The 22,717-nt window shown below is 38.8% G+C and overlaps 1 protein-coding gene across 2 annotated transcripts; it reads left to right on the top strand.

Annotated features, from left to right (window-relative positions):
- Nucleotides 1-75: 75 nt before the first annotated feature.
- Nucleotides 76-22,031, top strand: CNOT7 (CCR4-NOT transcription complex subunit 7). Of its 2 annotated transcripts, none has more exons than XM_079306753.1 (7): nucleotides 76-214; nucleotides 787-993; nucleotides 1,239-1,432; nucleotides 4,436-4,597; nucleotides 10,150-10,294; nucleotides 18,200-18,310; nucleotides 20,750-22,031. In XM_079306753.1, the coding sequence occupies exons 2-7, from the start codon at nucleotides 877-879 to the stop codon at nucleotides 20,876-20,878; spliced, it is 858 nt and encodes a 285-aa protein (XP_079162879.1). In that variant the 5' UTR covers nucleotides 76-214; nucleotides 787-876; the 3' UTR covers nucleotides 20,879-22,031. The 2 variants fall into 2 exon arrangements, with proteins under 2 accessions (XP_079162879.1, XP_079162880.1); XM_079306754.1 differs by lacking the exon at nucleotides 76-214 and adding an exon at nucleotides 304-436.
- Nucleotides 22,032-22,717: the final 686 nt, after the last annotated feature.

Here is a 22,717-nt window from a genome sequence, read left to right as displayed (position 1 = left end):
CCGCGCGCCCGCCAGCCGCGCGGCGGAGGGGCGGGGCGGGGCCGGCGCGGCCGGCGATTGGCCAGCGCGCAGAGGGGAAAGGCCGCGGCGCGCGGCGATGATGTAATGGCTTTGTGCGCGCGGCGGCGGCGCCGGGGGCAGCAGCGCTTCCTGCGGCTCGCGGGGGCCGCGCGGGGCTTCCCAGACCCGCCGCGGCCCGGCCGGAGCGCGAGGGGTGAGCGGGGGCGGCGCCGCGGGCACCGGGCGGGCACACCGGCGCGAGCCCCGCGGGACCCCCGGGCTCTGCGGCTCCTCCGGCCGCTCCCGGGGCCTTTCGCGCGCGCGGGGACCCGGCCGGCCGTGTGTCGGTGCCCGCGCGCCGCTCGCTGTGTTAGCGCGGCCCTCGGGAGCTGGAGGAGCTGCTCCCGCCTCGGGAGGCCGCCCGCCGTGCCGCCGGGTATGGCGAGACTCTTGTGCCGCGTCGTTCCCGGCTGCACGCAGCCCAGGGATCGGCAGGAACGCGCCCTTCCGAGCCGCGGGGCAGGAGCGCCTGGGGGGCCGGGTGGCTCCGGTGTCTGTGTCACCAGTGCGCAGGAAACAGTCGCTAACGAAACTGCAGGGGTTTAGTTTCTGATGGTAATCTGAGCTCACGGAGCCGAAATTCTTGTGGTTTCGGTGGCTACGTTGTCCTGGTTTTGTGGAATCTACAAGGATAAAGCGTGGTTGTGGTGCTTAAGCGTTGTTTTTTTTCAGGTCAACCAAGAGTAAAAACTTACGCTTTCATGCTTTGCTTTCTTTCTCTCGTAGGCTAAAAAAATAAACAGTTGAAGTCCTCTTTATGAAACCAATCCTCGGTCAAGTGTAACTTTTGATATATGGTCTCTAAAGCCCCCCACTATGCCAGCAGCTACCGTAGACCATAGCCAAAGAATCTGTGAAGTTTGGGCTTGTAACTTGGATGAAGAGATGAAGAAAATTCGTCAAGTTATACGAAAGTATAACTACGTAGCTATGGTAAGTGGGTGTTTGATGTCTATCTACCAAATTACTGCAAAAATAATTATTTCAACTGAAGTCAGAAAACTTGCTTATCCTTTTAAGTTTGAAAGCATAAGGAGGTCTTAATGTTGAATTACCACGGCTTGAACATCTCGATCTTAATCTTTTGAAAGTTAATTTTATACACAGTACTATTCAGCTATGATATGGCTAGGTCTGTATGGTTGTCATGTGTTCAAGTTTTAATTGTGTTCTTGCAGGACACAGAATTTCCAGGAGTAGTTGCAAGGCCTATTGGAGAATTCCGAAGCAACGCAGACTATCAGTACCAGCTCTTACGCTGCAATGTCGACTTGCTAAAAATAATTCAACTAGGACTGACGTTTATGAATGAGCAAGGAGAATACCCTCCAGGAACGTCAACTTGGCAATTTAATTTTAAATTTAACTTAACGTAAGTATTCGATTTCTGTGCTGCTAAATATGTGTTTCTGACTTACTGAAAATTAATAAATACTGTAGAAATTTTGTTATCTGATTATAATACTTGAATACCATAAATACTCATGTAAGGAAAACTTTTGTCAACCAAGCATGCTTTCTTCCCTGATTTCTGTGCAGTCTGTCTTACTGTTGGTAATTTGGTCAAAAATGTTTAGCAGTTTAAAGAAAAATTGTGGAAGGCTTTTTATACATAGTGCAAGAGTTAGCTCTGTGTTTTCGTGTTTAGCATTGCAGAGTGCTTCTACCTTAACTTAGTTTAACCCTTACTAGTTGTTACAGAAATCACATATTGTTTCTTTATATACTTTTAAGTGGAAGATACTTTTTTAGTCACTTCAGTATCTTTACTTTCTTTTTCTTCAAGTGTCAGTATGTCAGATGCTATTCTAAATTATTTTATATATATTATAGGTGATTATATAAAATAAATAGAATTTATATGTATAATCTATATTTAATATAATTATATTAAAATACATAACATACATTAGATATATCTAACATGCTGGTTAAAAAGTAAGCTGACTTTTACTATATTGAAATAATACCGTGAACTTTATTTCAGAATGTGATTTTATCAATAATAAAACTTTTCAAGTATAAACCTCACTTTTTCAGGGTGATTAAATGCTTATCTGTTGCTCTGATTATAACTTTAGCTGGTGATCTACAAAATTATTAGTATCTTGATTTTATTTTTTTAAAGTAAATATAATTGGTCTGATTTTCATAAGTTGATTATTGAATTGAATATCAGTACAAACACTTCTCAGACGTTTAAGTGTGTTTAGCCTTGGGGTTTTTGGCAGTTGTGTTACAAGTTGTGAACTGGACAGCTTCATATACATGAGTTAAATTCACACCCTACAAAGGAGTTTTAGAGAGCAGACCTTTATTTTTTTCTGCAGATGAAAAGACTTGTTTTCAAAGTAGTTGGGGTTCTTAAGAGGAAAACTGCTGCTGCCTCTCTTGATCTCTGTACTCTTTTAAACAAGCAGTGCTGTGGATTGTCATAAATCAGTTTGATCTGAGCAATGGCATACTCTATTTGGTCTTGTGTGAATTGTCTCTTGAAAGAAAAGTAAGCACAGATATAATGTTTTGGTATCTCTGAACTTACCTGGCCATATGAATGCTGGATGAAAGTTACCCATTTTCTTAAAAAAAAGAATATACTAATCCTACTAATTATGGGAGAAAAAGCAGTGAATTAGTAAGTTCTGAAATTGATGTTTGAAGAAGGGCCTGTGCTACACTTCGTTTATTTTCTGAGCTTCAAAGGTCTACTTAATATCAAACAACTGAAACTAGAAGTGGTTTTCCATCTATTTGTGCCAGATGCTGCAGAGATAAGACAGTTTAGTAAGGTAAGATATAGGTAATCACCAAATTACCTTGTTACTAGTTGATGGAAGGGGGTTGTAGAAAAATATAAACTTAGTAAGTACTCTGAGGAATTAATATTTCTTTTAACATGGATGTAAAACTTATTTATTTTAGTCTGTTTTTAAACATCCTTTTGGGAAGTGGCACTGTGCCAAGTGTTCTCCTCCTAAAGCAAAACAGCTGTTGGTTTTTCCTAGAGGGTATTTTTTTTTCGTGTGAGTAGTTCCAGCCAGGTCTTGTTTTAATGTGCTTGTAAAGAGCATAACTAATTCTCTAATCATATTATGCACCTGATTAGTACAGAGCAGCAACTAGAATGGAACCCCCTTTTTGTTAAATGGTGCATTTGTTTTGGATGGGTTCTTTAATGTGTTATGAGATAGACAGATGTTGAGAAGCTGATGCCTCAAAGCTGGAGAACTAATGAGCAGCTGTGTAGGAGGGAGGAAAAAGGATGCAACACATCTTGGCCATGTATCTCTAAAGATGTTCTAAAGAATGATGACTTGCTATTAGGAGTAAGGAATACAGGTCTGTGACTGAATCTAATAGTCAAGTTTGATATATTGTTTGACTTTTGTTTTTTGTTTGTTTTTATTAAAATTTAGAACTGTACACTGTAGAGACTTTGTGGACTAGTATGTTGTGGACAGTAAAATGAATTTCATTCTCTAAGTAGATTCATGCTTGCATTAATTTTTTTTCTTCATTTAATCATTCTATGTTTTTGTAACAGATAAAGTAACAGTTTTGATCTGTAATGATATAGATAAAACTTGAAGGAGAAAATAAACTCCAAAATGTGAATTACAGCATGAAATCCTTAAGACATCACAAAAAAAAAATATTAGCATTGAAGGGAAAAAATACAGAAGTAAAAAGGATGAAATAAATCTTAGAGGAATTTTTATTTCATCCACTTAAATTTTAGGTCCAAAATAGGCTTTTAAAGTTGAAACAGGTTATTTAGAAAGAATTAGTTAGAGTATCTGAATTCTAAGGATTGACTAGCTGGAGTAAGTACACCATTTCCAATTTTATTGAAGCACAAGTTTTGGTGAACATGTCTACACACATTTACATTAGCTTAAATCACAAAAAAAACTTCTGAGAAATATTTATAGAACTAATTCAGTACTGGAATCTGGAGTGTATATCTCATAGTTTTGCAATGTAATGTGTTAGTCCCTCAACTGTTACATTCAATTTGTCACAATTCAAGTGATTTATACAGGTATTTTACCAAATAAATTCTAGAGATGGACTTTCATGTGTAGGTTTGCAAAAGAGTGGTTATAGGTAACTGGAAGAGGAGCAGGAACTTTTTTTTTTTATTTTTTTTTTTTTTTTATTGAAGATGGCAAGAATGGAGGTGCGGGGAATGGTGAAATAATAATGGAGGGTAAAAAAATATTTGAAAAATGGTTGGTTTTGTAATTAACCTGGAATCAAGTTAAATTGCTCCTACTCCGTGCTAGTGAAGTCTGTGGAATGAATAACAAAAAAGAAATGTTGCTTCACTGAGGCTTGTAGATTTTGGAAATTTACTTTTCTTTTCTGTTTTTAGAGAAGATATGTATGCTCAGGACTCTATTGAACTGTTGACAACATCTGGTATCCAGTTTAAAAAGCACGAAGAGGAAGGAATTGAGACACAGTACTTTGCAGAACTGCTCATGACATCAGGAGTTGTATTGTGTGAAGGAGTCAAGTGGCTCTCCTTTCATAGGTAAATTCTGCATGTTAAGTAGTTGAGGTTTCAACATCTGATCTGTTCTAGAGCTTGTCTCATGTCTCCTGAATTTATGTGCTGTGTATGTAGCCCATATCTTTGTTGGTAAGACTGAGGAAATATTTCTGCTGCAATACCTCAAACACGATTTTATATTGGAAGAATAGAGGGCACAGGGGTTTTACTGGTGTTTTACTGGTGTTTTTAGTTTGAGTGTTTATGCAGAACCAGAAAATCGTAAAGGTGAAAAGCATGAAAGTGCTAAACCAGCAGGTGGCGCTGTAAACGTGCAAGTAATAACAGAAACATTATTAAAAGCAAACTATTCCTAGGCAATCTTTGAAAAAATACTGTTTATTTAATGGGAGAGAATTATCAATGATGAGGTCTATAAAGCACTCTTAATTTTTTTGTAAATCTCCTGTTAATCTGGGCAGATAAAATTACTTGGTTTGGAAGGAGATCCCTGATAAGCCTTATGCATATATTTTACTGCTTGTTCCATCAAAGGAGTCAATCTCTCAAGTAGAAATAGAAGTGTAAGTGCTAAATCTCTATGAATGTCATGATACAAAAGATTTTTTTCAATGTTAATAAGATTTGACACTTAGCTAAACAACTACTGTGTATGTTTTTAAACTACATGCCAGAATTTTTGCAAACAGCAGTGTATTTAAAGGCTTATTGCTATGTAGTGCCCTTGAGTTGATGTCTTCAAAAGCTAACTTCTAAGGAGGTCAACAAGGTAAAGCAAATGAACAAGGCTGTAAGCAAATTTGTCTCAGCTAAAACATGCTTATCTCTCATGTTGTACTGGTGGGTGGTATGTAAATGATGAAATTAGAAAAAATTATCTATTCATAAATATTAATAGTTTGAAAATATAAAGTCACATGGAATTAGAGAAGTATTTAAGCAATAAACAAATTTCAAAAATAAGAATTGTTTTGGCAAGGAATGTGTAACAATAGTAGAAGGGTGCATATAACATTGATGCAGAAGTCATGGTTTAGATTTTTTTTGTGGAAACAAGTGTTAGGCTGAGTTTCTGAAGCAGAAAGGTTTAAAAGAAAAGGCAGTTAAAGAAGGATCCTCTAAGCACAGTTGTCACTTCCATCTTCCACTTAATAGATGTTTCAACTCACAATACCACTCTAAAATAATCTTACTCTCACTATTTTGCTTCTAGAGTAGCACCTTGGGGAAGAATACTGTAATAAGAACAGCTTAAATTGTTTCAAAATAGCTACAAAAGCCAAATTAGTATTAAGTTTTTTTCAGCTTCCTAAACATATTATGAACTCTTATCTGTATATTTGTGATTTGCACTTGACTACAGCAATATGACTTGGATAGTTGAAGAGAAGGGGAGGCAGATTATGCATGTCACTGGTGTTTCAGCAGAGGATGCCATGTAGAAACAGCTTCAGCCTCAAACTGGTGTTTTTCCAATATTGCCTGGTGACTAAGGGCCCAGTGTAGTGTATACCTGAGCAATTTCTACACTAGGGATTCTTTCTAGAGCATAATTATATTTAGGGTGTGTAATTCCTGGCTAATAGGCCAGTCAAAGTGTAGTGCAAGCCATGTGCAATTAATACCATTTTTTATTGGTGCAGCTTATGAAGAGGTTTTGAAATGGCTTTATTAATAGAAATCCAGATTCATCTGTGCCAGAATGAGTTTCTGTTGTGAATTTCAATGGCAGTGTCTTTAGAAGGCCTCTTAAAACAGTTGTTCAACAAATATTTGTCAAACACTGATTGTTAGAGTGTTTAAAGCCGTTGTGCATTTTCAGACCTTGTTGATATTATCTTGAGCACAAAACCTTGGAGTGAATGGGTTAAATTCTGAGGAAACCAAAATTGCACAAAACTATAAATGAGCATGGGTCATATAAAATGTGCCACAAAGAATAATGAAAAACTGTTTCTCAGTATATCTTTAATTGTGATTATGGGGTATCAGTGCAAACTTATGCAGCAGGATGCTCAGTTGAAAATTTGTTCCACTTAGACTCTCCATGCAGTAGTTCTTTGACAGCTGATAAAGCTGTGCTTGGTGGTTGCTGACTGCTGTTGCCTCTGTTTCCTTAAAATGATTAAATTACTACTAACTCTTAAAATTTGAGTCCCACAGTAAGTGAGAGAAGGGAATCACTTCTTTCTCCAAGAATATGATGTTAAGGTTTGGTTTTCATTTTTTAGTCTTTGATTTTGTTAAACTTTTATGCAGTTTGTTTCTAAGCTCTTTGCTTCTCAAATAGTTCTCTTTGTGTGCTTTTTATCTCTGCATTTGATGTAGCTGCCTTGGCATCCTGACATGTTGGCAAGTCTGGATGCACAGCTCTGTCAGATATGAGTGAAAAAATATTTGCACTGTCACCAATTCTTGTGTGTTGCAATTTCATGGACAACTTCATCAAATCTTGCATGTGTTAAATGTATTTGAGTCATTGATAGAGGAGGGGAAGCCCTGAGTTTGTGATTTTTATCACAGTCAAGAGACTGTCAAGCACTCATAGCTAACAAATGAGCTCACAGCTCAAATGCTGATATTGTGGATGTTCAATTGTCTGCTCTGCTGAAGCTTTGAGTGTCCACTTCTGTGCAGCCTCCTTTGTCTGCCCTTGGAGAGTCTGTGAAAACATGCTTTTTTTGAAAACAAAAGCCCAGATGTTGGACTGCTGCAAAGTTCCAAGCAATGTGTTTAATCATTTTTAGGATTTTAGGAAAATTTGATCTGTTGGCTTATTTCTGTTAGTGTTATAAAATGAACTAAAGCTTTCTCAGCTCTTGCAAGTTTTGATTTATTTCGGAGGTTTGGTGCTTGAGTAGAATTCATTGTTAATTGGCTGTCTGAATTTTTTCTTGATAATAAGAGAAAGAAGTAGGGGCATGTTTGATCTTTACTCTTGTCTTGTTGCCTAGAGCTATCAATGTTCAGTGAAAAACCAAAACAAATGTCTGTAAGAGGGAGTGCTTGTGTTACATAGCTCCATGGGTTGTGACTTGGTGCGCTAAGAAATTCCAGGTGATTATATTAGAAATGATGCAAGTTTTTTAAGGCAAGGAAGCCTGTGTGCTTCAGGGTATAAACCAACCACTAATCACTGTTAGAGGATTAGAAGAAAACTTCTTTAATGAGCAGGTAATTACATAATTGCTCACCATGGACTTTCTTAGCCTTCTCTTAACATTCAGCAGTGGCCACTCAAAATTTGTTTTACTGGATCTGTTTTAATCTTGGAGTAACAGATTTTATGTCTGTAAGCTTGGATCTGCTACGATTTCCAAGTGAAAAAAATATGTAATTCTCAATCAAAATTGGTATTTGTAATAGCTTGCTCACTCTCAATATGAATAGTAAAGGAATGTTGACTTTTCTTGAAGTACTTCCTTCTTTAAAGAAATTAGAAATGTTTGAGAGCACCCGTTTTTTATTATTTTATTCATATACATTTTCTTTTGAAGACATGTAAAAAAAGCTTTATTTTGAAGAGGAGTAGCACAAATGTTTTTTTCACTTTAAAAGTTTTAATATGACTGTTATATTTGAGCCTTGAGGACGATCATAGTTGAAATCCAGTGAGTTAATAAACTGTAGACTCTAAAGGAGTAAGTCTCCATAGTCCTGAACAGTGTTTTTTGTGTCTTTTTGAACAGCCTTTTTTGCTAATGTGGCTTTTTCTTTTCTTCTGTAGAGGGCTTTATGCTGATATGGGCTTTCCCACCGCTTCCCTTCCCCCTCAAATGATCTAATAAAATTAGACTTTCAGACTACTGTTTTGCCAAGTTTACTACAGTTTTTACTTTGTAAGAGTCAACTGAAATCCTTCTTTATCTTTGGCTCCTTTGCTCCCTGGCCAGTGGCTGTTGCTGTGGAGATTGGAAGCTAGCCAGCACAGCTTCAAAGTACCAGATGCAGTGCAGGATTTGTTCAACATGAAATTTCTGCTTAGAGCACTGGAAACCCCCATGGGAGATCAGCAATAGTCTATAACTATTGTATATCTTGCATTCATGGACTTGATGCAAACAGTCTATTTACCCCGGTATGTTCAATGTTTTTCTACCCTCTGTATAGAAACTCATAGTAAAAAAGGTGACAGAGATAGCTTTATTGTATACAAAAGGTTCAAAAAGTAAACTGATTTACATTGAGTGTGCAAACTGAAGCCTTGAGCCTACATCAGATGGCACCACTCTTTCTGCAGGATCAGTGGTCTTGCGCTCTTAACCAATTTGTCCTTTTTATTGCTTATCTCACGGTTTAAGATCCTGTCCAGTATTTAACAAATTGAAAAAGTCTTGGTTTTGAGTATCACCCTTGTGTAATCAAGAATGAGCACAGAGTCTTAAGCTGGAAATTCAGAGTTTGTGCTGGCTACCTGCTCACTTGAATCATCCCTCAGCTCTACGCTGAAGTTCCTTGAATAGCAAAACTGATAAAACTTTCAGTAGAGGCAGCCCCGCTGTGTTTTGAAATTATCTGGTTCGATGCAAACTTGATAACAGGGAAGAGAAAGTATTGCTCCTCCATTCAGTTTAGTGCATAAGCAGTCCTGCAAGTACAAGGGATCAGAATAGACGAGTTTCATGGTCAGCTCATCAATAATCTGGTTTGTAATCACTGCCCTCCTAGGCAAAAGCATAACTAATCATCACGGCTTTTTGGTGTGGTGTTCAGTCCTGCATTAATACCTGACATATGTCTTTCCTGTGCTTAACCCTCTTCTTTCCTCTTCATAACTCTTTGTAAAAATACACAGTTTTCCCATTACTGCCATGCCTCAGTCTTACATCTTATTCATTCAATGGAGTTATGGAGGAGGAAGCCTTCCCAAACTCTTCTCTCTACCACATACACATTATAATATTACCATTTCTTCTAATGAGTAAGCACTGCTCAGTTATCTTGCTGCCTCCTGCAGACTTACAAGTACACACAAAAATTTTTCCAGCTTAGTTTGTCATTGCCTCCAGAAGGAGCAATAGTCTACAAGCTATTAAAATTTTTACTTGTCTGTGTGCTGATTTAATTGGAAAAGTTGAAAGACAATTCCTCTTCTTTGTTGCTGAGGGTTAGACTTTCCTCCAGGCATAAACATGCATTAGCTCTGGAAACTCATTAATCTTTTGGATTTCGAGAACTGTAGAAGTCTCTGTCTCAGTTTGTAGTGAGAAACTCCACTCTATGTGAAAGAAACCAGCTTAGGAGTCTTTCTGGTGGAAGTTCTTTTTATCAGATAAAGACCCAGCAGCCCTACCTTATTTTGGGATTTAGAGAAACTCCTGTAGGCAGATCTTTTTGCATCTTCACTTGGCCTCATTCAGACTAAATTAAAATATTTTCTCTGGAATCTGCAATGGGTCCGTTTATATTGAAGTTTAAGGTTTTTTTCATAGAAGTTGCATAACTTTCATGGAACTTGATTGCATTGAATTTAAGCAGAATATTCTGTCAATGTGCAGTGGAGTCTTGATGTTGGAAGTGAGAAGGATGCTTCTAAGTCACTTGCTTATATTGTTTTTGTTATTAATTTGCAGTGGATATGACTTTGGCTATCTAATCAAGATCCTGACAAACTCCAATTTGCCTGAGGAAGAGCTGGACTTCTTTGAGATACTGCGATTGTTTTTCCCTGTCATCTATGATGTAAAATATCTCATGAAGAGTTGCAAAAATCTGAAGGTAAGTCATCTGTTAATGGTTTGGAACAAATTTTGCATTTGGAGATAGAGTGCATCATGCTTAAAAATACTTTCTCTACTGTGTGCTTTTGCTTTGATGGTGTATATTAAGCATTGTTATCTCAAGCTTTATATATTTAGTATTAAAGGCATTGTTAGAAGCAGACAAGAGAGCACAAATCAGTTTTTATAACTGCGTACCAGTTAAAAATATCATGTTGAAGCTGTATTTACAATATTTTGCTGCTGATGGATGATAAACCTATGTTTGGAATTAATTCTTCATTTCCTTAGCCATAAGAATTGATGGGTCTCATATACTCTTATTTCCTCGTTGTGCAGTCTACTAAATGGCTGCAGTCATCTAGGCAGAGGTACTTGTAAGAAGATGATGTGGAAATCTCTTGGGAAGAGAAACAAAGTGAAGAATGTTTCTGATGGCCCCATAAGCAAAGATAAACAACACATGTTCAGGGCAACATGTGACTTCTAGGAAAAAAAATGAACTAGAAACTAATCTCTCATATCAGGCCAGCAGGGCTACTAATGGGCTTACTCTCTCTATCAAGCATAAAATTTGGATTACCCTATTGGACTGGAGAACGAGTGGGAAATGGAGCTAAGTGTGTGAAGGGAAAGACAGCAAGTGAAAGATAGATACTAAAGGCACTGTTAACAGCTTTACTTGCCAAAGAGCTGTTAAAGAGTCTGGACTGCTGCTGAAATGAGGTGCCTCACTCGTTGAGGCAATTGAAGATTTGTTGCTTTTATGGAAAATAACTTAACTCTCTAGGATTTCTTAATGAAAACCTGCAGGAAGAAGTGAACACTCACCTTAGTAACAGCAAATCTTAACTAAGGAATGGCTTGCCAGTTCATGATGCTGAACTATTGATCTGTGTACTGTTTATAGACTTCTGTTTCTTTCTGAGATGAGCTAACGAAAAGTGTCACTTTGAGTAGTATCCTACTTTTGTGGGAAGTAAATTGTGTGAATCCTTTGTTAATCAAATTAATGTTGAAAATGTAGATCACCCAGTTGGCAAGAAAAGTGTTCATATACAATTGTACTGGTATAATCATCTGGGCAAATGGCTGTGTATTAGGGAACATCTTAGAAACACTTCTTCTCCACCAAGGCCAGGAATAAAAATTAAATGCTCCTAAACTTCAGGAGTCTTAAATTAGGGGTGGGGAAGAGCCTACCCCAGAAGGTCCTCTTTTTCTCACTCCCAATGAAGCAAAGTAGAGCATCTGGTGCCTATCTGGTGACACACTTTGCAAGAACAAAATGTATATTCTAAATTTAGTGACATAGAAAAGGTGACAAATTGATGTTCCATGTCACTGTTCAGAGGTGACATTCCCAGTGGGCTTGGGAAAGAGAGTATTGTAGTTTCTGGCATAATTAAGATATAGTTGTGTGTAACCTGCGTTGTTTGGAGACACTAAAATTTTTTTTTGAAGACGAGAAAAACCTTCACAGGTCTTATTTTGGCAAACCATGAGAGCAAGGGTGATTTTTTTTTTTTTTTTCAGAGCTGAACATGTAGGTCAGCTTTCTTGCAGTAAATTTTGATCCACTTACCTAACCTTCAGACTGATAGTGACAGCAGGGGAAGGGAAATGGACTATCTTACCCCTCCAAATTTACCAGTGATGAAATGATGGTGGACTTGAATTGTACTGAGAGAAGCTGCCTGAAACAAATCACTAAACATTTAGTGTTGTGACTCTAAAAATGCATGTGCTGTCTCCTAATGTGTGTCACTTTTGATCTTTATTAAATTACAGTGAATTGAACAGCTGTGCAGTTGTCTTTTATTGACTTGTCTAAGTTATTTTTTGTATAATATAGTCACTGATCTGCTGTAGGTCCCTCACTCTCTGCCCCCACACACCCAAAAAAGATTCTTGGAATTGGAAAGCGAAATAGGCTTCAGAACTGGAAATCTGTTTGATGCTTTTTTTGTGCAAGTTAAGTGATCTGTGAATTTACAGTCTGTTATTATGAATTTACTGGCATGCAGATTGAGAGTTGACTTGAGATATTAATCTATTATAGGTTAAACTCATGCTTACAGTCTAAAAAGCATGTAGACAGTTCCAAACCTTCTGATAGTAGTGGCAATCCTAAGTAAAGTAGATTGGTAGAATTCACTGGAAACTTTCTTTTTATTTGGGATTTGTACAGAACATTAAGCTCTGTTACTGTTCTGTGAAATGAGAGTTTTAATGTAGATTTATTGTTGACTGTGATTGTGTGATTGTGTAAATTATTCAGTGGCCTTTTTCTTGGAAGGTTGATATTCTGAAAATTTGGGAATAATTTGTCCTTCTCCAAGAGTGAAGGATACCTATCTGGAGTGCAAAAGTCGTATCTGAAAGATAATAGCCTAATAATTTTCTGTTCTGGTTCTATCCAGGACAGGGTGAATTTTTGCAGTAGCCAGGAGGGGATATGGCTAGGACATGGAAGTTACTCTGTGACATCATTTTCTGGGCCTGGGGAAAGGGCTTGCTCCTAGGTCAGGGGGGTGTGGTGGAGGGTGTGATCAAGTATTATTGTTGGTGTTTCTGTGGGTGAGCAGTAGTGTTTGTTTTCTTGCACACTCTATCATTAGTGTTGTTGTTATTTCTTTTTATTTTCTTATCTCACTGCTGTTTTCCAGTAAATGGTTCATATTTCAGCCCTTGATCCTCACTTTCTGTGCCTCCAGTTCTCCTTTCCAGTCCGCCACAGGAGAGGACGGGGAGAGGGAGGGGGAGTGAATGAGCAGCAGTGTAGTTTGGAGTGCTTTTAGTGGAAACACTAACTTGGAGAATACCCTTCCTAAACCATGGCAGCCTTACTTAGCACCCAGTGTGGGGCATGAAGGGCTGAGATCTGATCAGAGTGGATTGGTAACAAATTTCGTCTAGACAATTTGTCCTATTAGATTCAGAGCCAATGGTCACAATGTTGCTTGGTGTACTTGTGTGGGTGTGGTACCCAACCCCATATGTTTCTGTATATGTGCTATGTGCCCATCAGGGTGCTGTTTTTCAGATCAGGATTGCTTTGCTGATGTGTGTTGTTTGTATGAAATGGAGTCATGTTTGACATGATAATATCAAAGGCAGTGAGGATATTTGGGAAATTCAGTGCTGCTCTCCTGCCCTTACCTTGGCACTACCTCTGGGAGTCCATTACCTAGTCTGTGGGGAGAATAGGGGAAGATAGCTTTCCCCAGCTTTTCACTACCTTTTTCTCCTTCAGGCCTGTTAGAATAGCTTTTGAGAATTTTCAATTTCCATTGGATGTTAAGGAATACATGTTCTTGCTCCTATATCAGCTACATCTCCTCAGTGTGGTCTACACCATGTTTAGTCAGTACAGTCAACACCAGGTCTAGAATCATGACAGAGATTTCTAGGAAGTTTAATCAGAGATCTGTCTGAGGGACGACAGTCGTGAGTAGCATGGAATGTGGGATAACGTGGGCCATTTTTTTTGAAAATTCTCTCTTCCAGTGTTTTGAGAGTATCACTACAGGACCTTGATAAAGTGACAGAATATTTGCAAGAAGAATGCTGTGGCAACTCCATAAAGAATCAGCTTACTGAAGTGTGGTGACCCCGGCACTCTTTAGTGGACACAGTCCAGTGCTAGACAGAACCCTTAAAGGAAGAGAAGGAAAGCAGATCAACAGGTGCTGTGACCACTCAAATGAAGCCTAACTGGAAGAATAACTCACGTCAGTAACAATCACACCTACACAGAAGAAGAAATCCAAGACCAAGTCAGTTTACATAGTGAGAAATAAAGAAGTGGTGCAGCTCTCACAATAGGAGGAAGAGGCAGGGCCAGAGATAATCAATAAATTCCTATCCCTGGGTGAGCTAAGTGAAAAAATTTCAGCTGCCAGTCATGAAAACCCTGGATGAGCTGGCTGCTCGGATACTGCAATGTCATGGCCCACAGTATGAAATTAGATGGTAGAGATGCCAAACATCTGGTGTCCCTATCCTGATGGGGATTTGGGAAAAGGACAGAAACTCTTAGCCTCTGGAGGCAGCTGCTGTCAAGTCTGAGAGAAAGATGTTTTCTCATGGATGATATAGTGTGTCCCCAAGCAGATGCAATGCCATGGAGAAAAATGTCCAGTACCTGAGAGAATTAGTTCTGCTAGAGGTGATCTGTAACAATTCAAATAACAAGAAGTCCCCTGTAGATCCAGATAATGTCCACTGTACACAATCCATGTGGCAGAAGTTAAATGGAGCACAGCATTGTCATTCACCAACTTGTTGGCATTGATGTCGATGAAAGGAGAAAAAATAGTCCTCCAGGTGAGACTTCAGTAATATGAAGATCATCTGTTTTCCCCCTTACCAGCTTTCTCCTCGGCTGTGGAAAGAGTGTCCCAAGACTGCAGACAGATTTAGAGGACTCAAGCAAACTGGAGAGATGTCCTATGCTCCACCAGTATGGACTGGAGTCTCTGCTGTTGAGATACACAGAGGTTCCGTATGTCCCTGGCTTAGATTACCTCAGGACCCAAAAGGGCATCGTTGGCTTTTGGGATAGCTGCTGTGGAGACAGAGGAAATTAGACAGCTGAATAACTTGCTTTGTTTCTCAGAGGACCCTTCTGCTTTGGGACTGCTGAGAGTCAGAGAACAACAGGTACCAATCTGTACCACAACAGTGCACTGTCAACAATACAGAGTCATGGCCTCCACCCATGAGCTGATTTGTGAACTGGAGAGCCAGGGAGCAAGACCCACTCACCCTTTAATAATCCTGTATGGCCTACTGACAATGGACTGTCGTGGCCTGAATGAAGTCACACTGTGGGAACTGTTGATTTCCTTCCCAACATCACACCACCACTACGTGCCACTATGCTGGATTACTAGAACTTCAGTATGAACTGGAGTCCAATTCAGGACCACCACTGATATTGCTCATGCATTTTTTCCATTCCTTTGGCAGCAGAGTGCAGGCCACAGTTTGCCTTCACCTGGAGGAGCAGCCAGTACACCTGGGACCAACTGCCCCAGGAATGGAAACACAGCCCCATCATTTGCCATGGCCTGATCCAGACTGCAGTGGAAAAGGGCGAGGCTCCAGAAGACTTGCAGTACATTGTTGACATCACTGTATGGGGGAACACAGCAGAGGAGGTTTTTGAGAAAGAGGAGAAAATAATCAAGATCATCCTGAGGGCTGGTTTTGCCATAAAGCAAAGTCAGGTCAAAGGATCTGCCCAGGGTATTCAGTTTTTAGGAGGAAGATGGCAAGATAGATGTTGTTAGATTCTAGGTCAAGAAGATAGCAGCTAGATCCCCACCAACCAGCAAGAAGGGAACACAGGCTTTCCTAGGTGCTATGGGGTTTTGAAGGATGCATATCTCAGATTACAGTCAGATTATCAGTCCTCTGTATCAAGTGAGAAGAATGATTTAAAGTCCTGAACAACAACAAGCTTTTGAACAAATGAAACGAGAGAGAGTTCTTCCCAAGCATAGTAGCCCTTGGGTCAATCTGGTGTTTCACACCAGACAAGGTGTGACATATGTGCTCTACATGGCAGCTGGGGAGAATGGCCTTCCTGAAGCCTCTGTGAGAAGGTACCTGGAGACACTTGAGGCTGACCTCTGGGTTCTGGAGCTGGAGTACAAAGGATCTGAGGCCTGCTGTGTCCCAGTTGAAGAAGAGAATCCTGGCATATATGGAAAGGTTTCAGCTGCCTCAGAAGTGATTGGCACCAAAACACAGTTCCTTTTGGTGCCCCAAGTACCAGTGCTGGTCTGGATGTTTGAAGGGAGAGTCCCTTCCACACATCATGCCACTGACAGCATGTGGAGTAAGTGGACTGCATTGATTTCAGAAATAGCCTTGTAGACACATGGGCCAGAGAGCATAGTATGAAGCAGGTACATCATATTCCCTATCACCAGCCTCTGGGGAAATTAGATGGTACAGTGGACTGTTAAAAACTTGGAAAGCAGTGGGTGGTGGAACCTTCTAACAGTGGGCTCTACATTAAGCAGAGGGCATCTGCTTAGTTAACATCTGAGGAGTTCCACCAACTGAGCTGGCCTTGCCCAATCAAAACTTCCACACACCACAGAAGGGGATAAATCCCCATTGTGCATATGAATAGCATGTTAGGGAAGACAGTTTGGATGAGTCCCGCCTCAAGCAAAGGCAAACCCATCTGTGATATTGTTTTTACTCAAGGACCTGAGTACACATTTCCCACAGAAGCATGATGATGTGTACTGCAAGGGGATTTGATTTTTGGGTAAGAACAGTTTGTAATGTTGAATTGTATAATGGTTGCTGAATGCTGCTGCCACTGTATGCCAGCCATAACTGCAGTGGCCAATGAGTATGGAGTGGTCTATGTACACCACTCGTGAGCTCCTGATGCAGCTTTCAATGAACTGACAGCCCTCCTGCCCTGGAAGACATCTATGCCACAGTAATGGACTTAAATTAACAGACATCTCAGAGGGAAGGCCATTGTCTACAGAAATTATATCTGTGCTTGTGTGTGTGAATATATGCATGTAGTTGGAAGTTAAAAGATTTGGACATGACATAGATAGTATAGAAAAAGAAGTGGATAATGTCCTGGTTCTAGTCAGGACAGATGAACTTTTGCAGTAGCCAGGATGGGGTGTGGCTAGGACATGGAGGTTATCCTGGGACACTCACATCATTTTTTAGGCATGGGGGAAGGGCTTGCTTCTGGGTCAGGGTAGTGTGGTGGAAGGCAGTGGTATTGTTAGGTATTTTTCTGCTGCTCAAGACAGACTAAAATTAGGAACAGCAGTACTAGTTTTAATGTTAGTTTGTAGATGTTATTTGAGAATGTTATTATTGAAGCTTCCATCTTTTTAAACAAAACCTGGACCCAAACATGTTGCTATGAGATTCTCAGGAATTTTCATAATGTTTGATCTGATTTTCAGTTTGGATTCCTTTATAGCTCCATAAGTTATAATTTTGACTGTTATGCTTTTTCCTCTTACTGCTTCTCTTCCTGTACTTGAAACAGATTGAGTGCAAGGGAAGGTGAACTCTAGACATTCTTTATTTTAAAGCATTGCCTCTGTGCAACATTTTTGCCTTTCAATGCTTATGACAGTACTAAAGATTGTTTTTTGTTAATCTTGCTAGATCTTTAAGAATGTGCATGTGCTTTAGTCTTGCCAGTGGGTTTATAAAGCTTAATGAATTAAAAAAAGAGTCTCTGTACAATCATGTGCTCACAGCATTAAAAGATTGTGGTTACAGTATTACATGTCTGTCCTTCAGCTGATCAGTGTTATCTATGTAAAACCAAACCAAAATTTTGACAGCTTTGCTCTCACACGTAGAAGCTATTACTGTTTTGGAGAGGACACTAAAATGATGTTTATTTAGTGTCTTTGCAGTTAAGGAGATAATTTTTCACATATGCTTATTGAAAAAATTTCCTCTAAAACGGAAGAAGTTTTACCTTTTAGAGAAGATAGATTTGCAGCTTTGGTGTGTTTTCTACAGCCTCTCTGTAGTCTGTCCTTTTAAAGCATTATATCAACAGTCATCTTGAAGGATTAGTTAAGTAATGACATCTGGTTACTGGAGATGCTGGAACATAAGGAGTACTAGTTTTGTTGGTTGCAGATACAGCTTTATTTAGTCAATAGAGAAAATATTAATACTTTTGATTAGTATCAATGTTTGATTCTCCTGGTATGCATTTATCTAGTATAATGGCTGTTTCAGCCACTGTGCAGGTATTAAAATATGCCTGAGGTTGTATAGCCTCTGTAACATATTTCTCTGTAACATATTTTCCCAAATACAGCTGTTCCATGTTCTAATTTAACTTTTTTTCAGCATTTAACAAAAATATTTTGTTTTTCAGGGTGGATTACAAGAAGTGGCCGAGCAGTTAGAGCTGGAAAGGATAGGACCACAGCATCAGGCAGGATCCGATTCTTTACTAACAGGAATGGCCTTTTTCAAAATGAGAGAAGTATGTGGACATAGTGTTTTTATGTGTTAGTGACATGGAATTGCTGATTCTGCTAAGTCAGTGGTATTTTAAAGAGGTCTCTGAAGGGCTTCAGAGGTCAGTCCTTTCTTGACAAAAATGAGACCACCTGTACTTTCACCTGAGTAAGTGTGAACTAGCCTTACTGGTTCCTTGCTTTGCTGCTGTGAGTATTTCTTCCCAATTCCAGTCTAGGCCTGACTTTTGGATTTTTTTTTGTGAAGTTTTGGGTGTTTTTTCCTCCTGTTTTGCCGGGTGCCATTTTTTAGGTGGCTGCTGCAATAATTTATGAACTGCTGAAGCCAGACTCCCTTCCGGGCGACTGTACTTAAGTCAAATTTTTTTTTTGTTTTTTTAGAGCTTTTGCTCAGTATAATATCCACCTGGTGTGTGCTGCTGCTTGTGGCAGGCTGGGAGGTGAAGGAGTGTTGATGAACCACTTCTAGCTAAACTTTCCGGGTAGAGATAATACTAAATAATGACTTCCAGGCTGCTTTGGAGATTATCCATGCATTTCTTTTTCCTTGCCATTGAGTGGAGCACGTTTAGCTAAGATTTTGAGGTCAGTTAATTCAAGGTTTACAGCCAGGACAGTTAGTCTTACAAGCTTCAAATTTCCTTGCTACTTGTCTGCATAAAGCAGGAAATACAACAGGAAAATATTAGGGTATTTTGCATTAGCAGAACAATCAAATGTCAAACAGGCCTCTTCTGGAAAGCAGTTGCACTGAACAAATGCCAGTGCATCAGAACATGGCATTTTCCCAGCAATTCAATGTCATTTGCCATGTCAGAACAGATGGCATTATCAAAGCTCATAGTTTAATCATGTTAAGTACTACATGCTGAAGTCTACCTTCTGGAATCCACTCTTGTGTATGAAGGAGAAAATGACCACGAGGTTGTGACAAATGACAAATATTAGTGGCATGACAGCTGAATAGTAAAGAATGATGGTTTAAGCTGGTTTGCTCGTCCTGGCACTCTGTTCTGCCTCTTCTGGAATACAGTTGTCAAGCAAGTCATGGGCTACAGATGTAATAAAAAGGATTATGTTTCTGGTATGATCCAAGCCCAGTGCAGCTACCTGCTATCAGCCTGGTATTGTGAAACTTTCACTCTTGAATTTGAAGCAAAATCCAAAGCAAAGAAAGAGAAGCATATGATAATCATGCTTAAGATACAGCCTTTCAAGGTAGTTTTCTAGAGTAAAGGTTCAAACCCATTATAGTTTCTTTAATGAGGTGCAGTTTGTGTTAGGTGGCAAACTAGCTGGTTGAATTTATTTACTAAAAGCTTTTACCAGAAGTAGAAACCTCTGAGGGTTTCTTAGTGCAACACACTTGCTTAATTAAGCCAACAGACATGGACTGATAATGAATTTTTCCCCCAGTACTTACAAATACTCTGCCAATACAGCATTTCTAAATAAGAACACAGTAGTAATCAGAGAGAAATAGATTATAATAATAATATAATACTTTTAATGTAGATTTTTAAAGCTTTTCATCAGACTTCAGTGTTCAAAAATCTATTTCTGAGTAAAAAGACTTAACTTTACAGTGCTTTTTTGAGGCACAGAATTTTGTTACTAATTACTGTGAAGGAGATGCAACCTACTTGCTGGGTCTTGGAGTGCCAGCCAAAAAAGTTACTGATCCTTTTCTTTCCATCAGGAATGCTTAAATAATGATATTACAAGAGTAGAATTATTATTTTGGGCTTTTCCTACCTGTTTTATTTCATTAAGAACTGCTGGGGGCAGTAAAACTTTAATTAAAGTCTCTGATTCCTACACTGCAGAACTTCCTGTCCTGCTAAAAAGCAAAGCTTGAAGGAAGAAGTTTTGAGCTGTGTGTTATATACAGGCCTCTATGTTTAGATTGTGTATACATCCATTCTGTTCCCTCATACTTCTGCCTGTCTTAGATTTCTGATATTGATGATGACTCAGAATGGGAACCACTGGGTGTCCAGGATTGCTGGGAAGGTTTTAGAGAGTGAAAAATATTTGTGTATGTGTGTGTCTAGTTTTGCAAGATAATTTGTGATGATGGATGGTAAGCATATGCCTGTAAGAAGCACCATAGAAAGCAGATGGAGAAATTCCTTCATTGCTCTTGCAGATATGTGAGTGATGACTAATAATACAAAATTGAGAAAGCATTGGATTTGGCCATTTAACTGGGAGAGGTGCACAGGAAGACTGATTGTATTTCTTGACAGATTTAAATATGTGTGTCCTATAACAAATTGTGATTATGTGAGATTAAGTGTTTTATTATACTAATTATATAATCTTTTGCACCTTGGGATTTGGCATTTTATTTAAAAAGATTAAAATTTTTGAAGCCTTTCTACAATTCTGTTAAACCGAACCTTTTCTTTTTGCAATAATTCATGTCTCTCTTAACTTTTTAGATGTTCTTTGAAGATCACATTGACGATGCCAAATATTGTGGCCACTTATACGGTCTTGGTTCTGGCTCATCTTATGTACAAAATGGCACAGGAAACGCTTATGAAGAAGAAGCCAACAAACAGTCATGACATGAAATGAAAGGCCGTCTTTTTGACCTCCACATGCTTGTATATAGGTTTTATCTCCATTTGAACCCCTTGGACAATTAAGGCTTTTTCCCCCCCTTTCTCAGCACACTTTCTTTTCTGCCTTTCTATGTACTAAACTTGACTGTTCCTATCACAGATTTTGATCTTAATATTGATACGTAAAATTTTCTGGGTTACATTTTGGCGTATTAGCAAGCTCATTTGTAAAGAAGTATGTATAGGATCAGTGTGGCAGAGAGAAGGGGAAAGTTGAATGATAATGAATATTCTGGTAAACTTGCCTACATCGTTCCAGTTTTTTTGTCTTTCCCCTCCCTTCTCTAAATTAATTGGCTCTGATTATAACTAACTTCCCCCTTCATGTCTGTTCTTTCCAGTATGCAGGCGTTTTAGCTATTCAAGATTGTGGACCATCAAATTTGCACTTTAGAGAGCGACTCTGACTCAGATCCTCTGTTTTATTTGAAGACTGTTTTGGTTTTTTCTTTTGCCCTCAGCTAGAAAACAATCATCTGCCAAGTTCAGCAGCTTCAAGCTGTATTTCCTTGGTATCTCAACCCACACAACGGGTCTTATTTGCTGCATAATCTGTTTGTTCAAGCAAAACAAACTACTGAAATCATAGTAATTGCTCTTACTTTACTAGTGTTTGGTCATCTTCCAACACATCCTGCACACGTCAACTGCTAGTTGGCCTTCTGCTTTAAAACGGCTCTTTGATGGGGGAAAGAGGCTTGAAAAAACAGCTTTACACCCTTCAGGAAAAAAACAGCTATGAATTTAGCCTTTTTGCCATTAAACTGAAGAGTTGAAGGATAATGGAAAAGTAGGAGTCTTGTAATGGCACATTTCCCTTGATGAACCTCATGGCTTTTATCCTAGTAATGTAAACCTCAGATATTTTTTATGAAGTCATATTTATTATGTACTTGATTTCATGATTTTTGTAAGTCAGTTTAGTTGAAGATAAACCCCAAAGATCTGAAAAAAAACTATTTAAATGAATTATTGAATTAGAAGGATAATTAAATCATGCTTTTTTGTAGTTGTTACGACAGATGTTACAGATATTTGTTGTAAGACAACAAAATATAAATAACTTCAAGCTAATAAAGTTACCTGAGGAGTGTAATGCTAGTTTATTTTTGAGTATATCTTGCAATATATTTTAGATATATTGTTTTCAAGGACCCTAAAGTATGTTCTTAACTCTGCATAGCATGTACACAGAGCAGTTGTGCAGGAAGGGTTTTTGGTATTGAATAGCTAATACTAGCCTGGAATGATGGAATGCATGACATTGTGTGTCTGCGTGTGCGCGCGTACGTGTGTTTGACACGGAAATCAGCAGCAGAAAAATCTCCAAATGTTCACCAATTACTCTGTTTTATCTTGTACTTTAAAGCAAAAAATCAAACACCTTTTTCTCATTGAATTATGATGATGTAAACTGGGCGGTCCTTTTTAAACAAGTAATTTGCATAACAGAGGGTATTTGTTTTTAAAGCTTTTGTAAATAAAGGCCTAAGAAATGTTTTCTTACATAACAACAGACTGGTGGTTTTGTTGCAAAGTTTTTCCTGGAATGTGATTACTTAGTCAGTTCAGCTCTGTTTTGTTAGGCATGATAGTTCTTTTCTACATGCTGATGCAGAGGGATCTAACTCGCTGCTCCAACTGATTTTCACATTCAGAGCAGAATTGTGTTCATGGGTTTCCAGTCACTTTATTCTTGCTGTTCTGAGTTGGAAGAGGTGTGATTACAATTTACTTCTGAGGCATCCTAATCCCATTAGTATTTTTATACCATTATGCATT

Source organism: Erithacus rubecula (genome assembly GCF_903797595.1).
Source record: "Erithacus rubecula genome assembly, chromosome: 5".
In the NCBI taxonomy this organism is placed as follows: domain Eukaryota; kingdom Metazoa; phylum Chordata; class Aves; order Passeriformes; family Muscicapidae; genus Erithacus; species Erithacus rubecula.
Note: the sequence above shows the minus strand (reverse complement) of the source record. Positions and strands in the feature narration are given on the sequence as shown.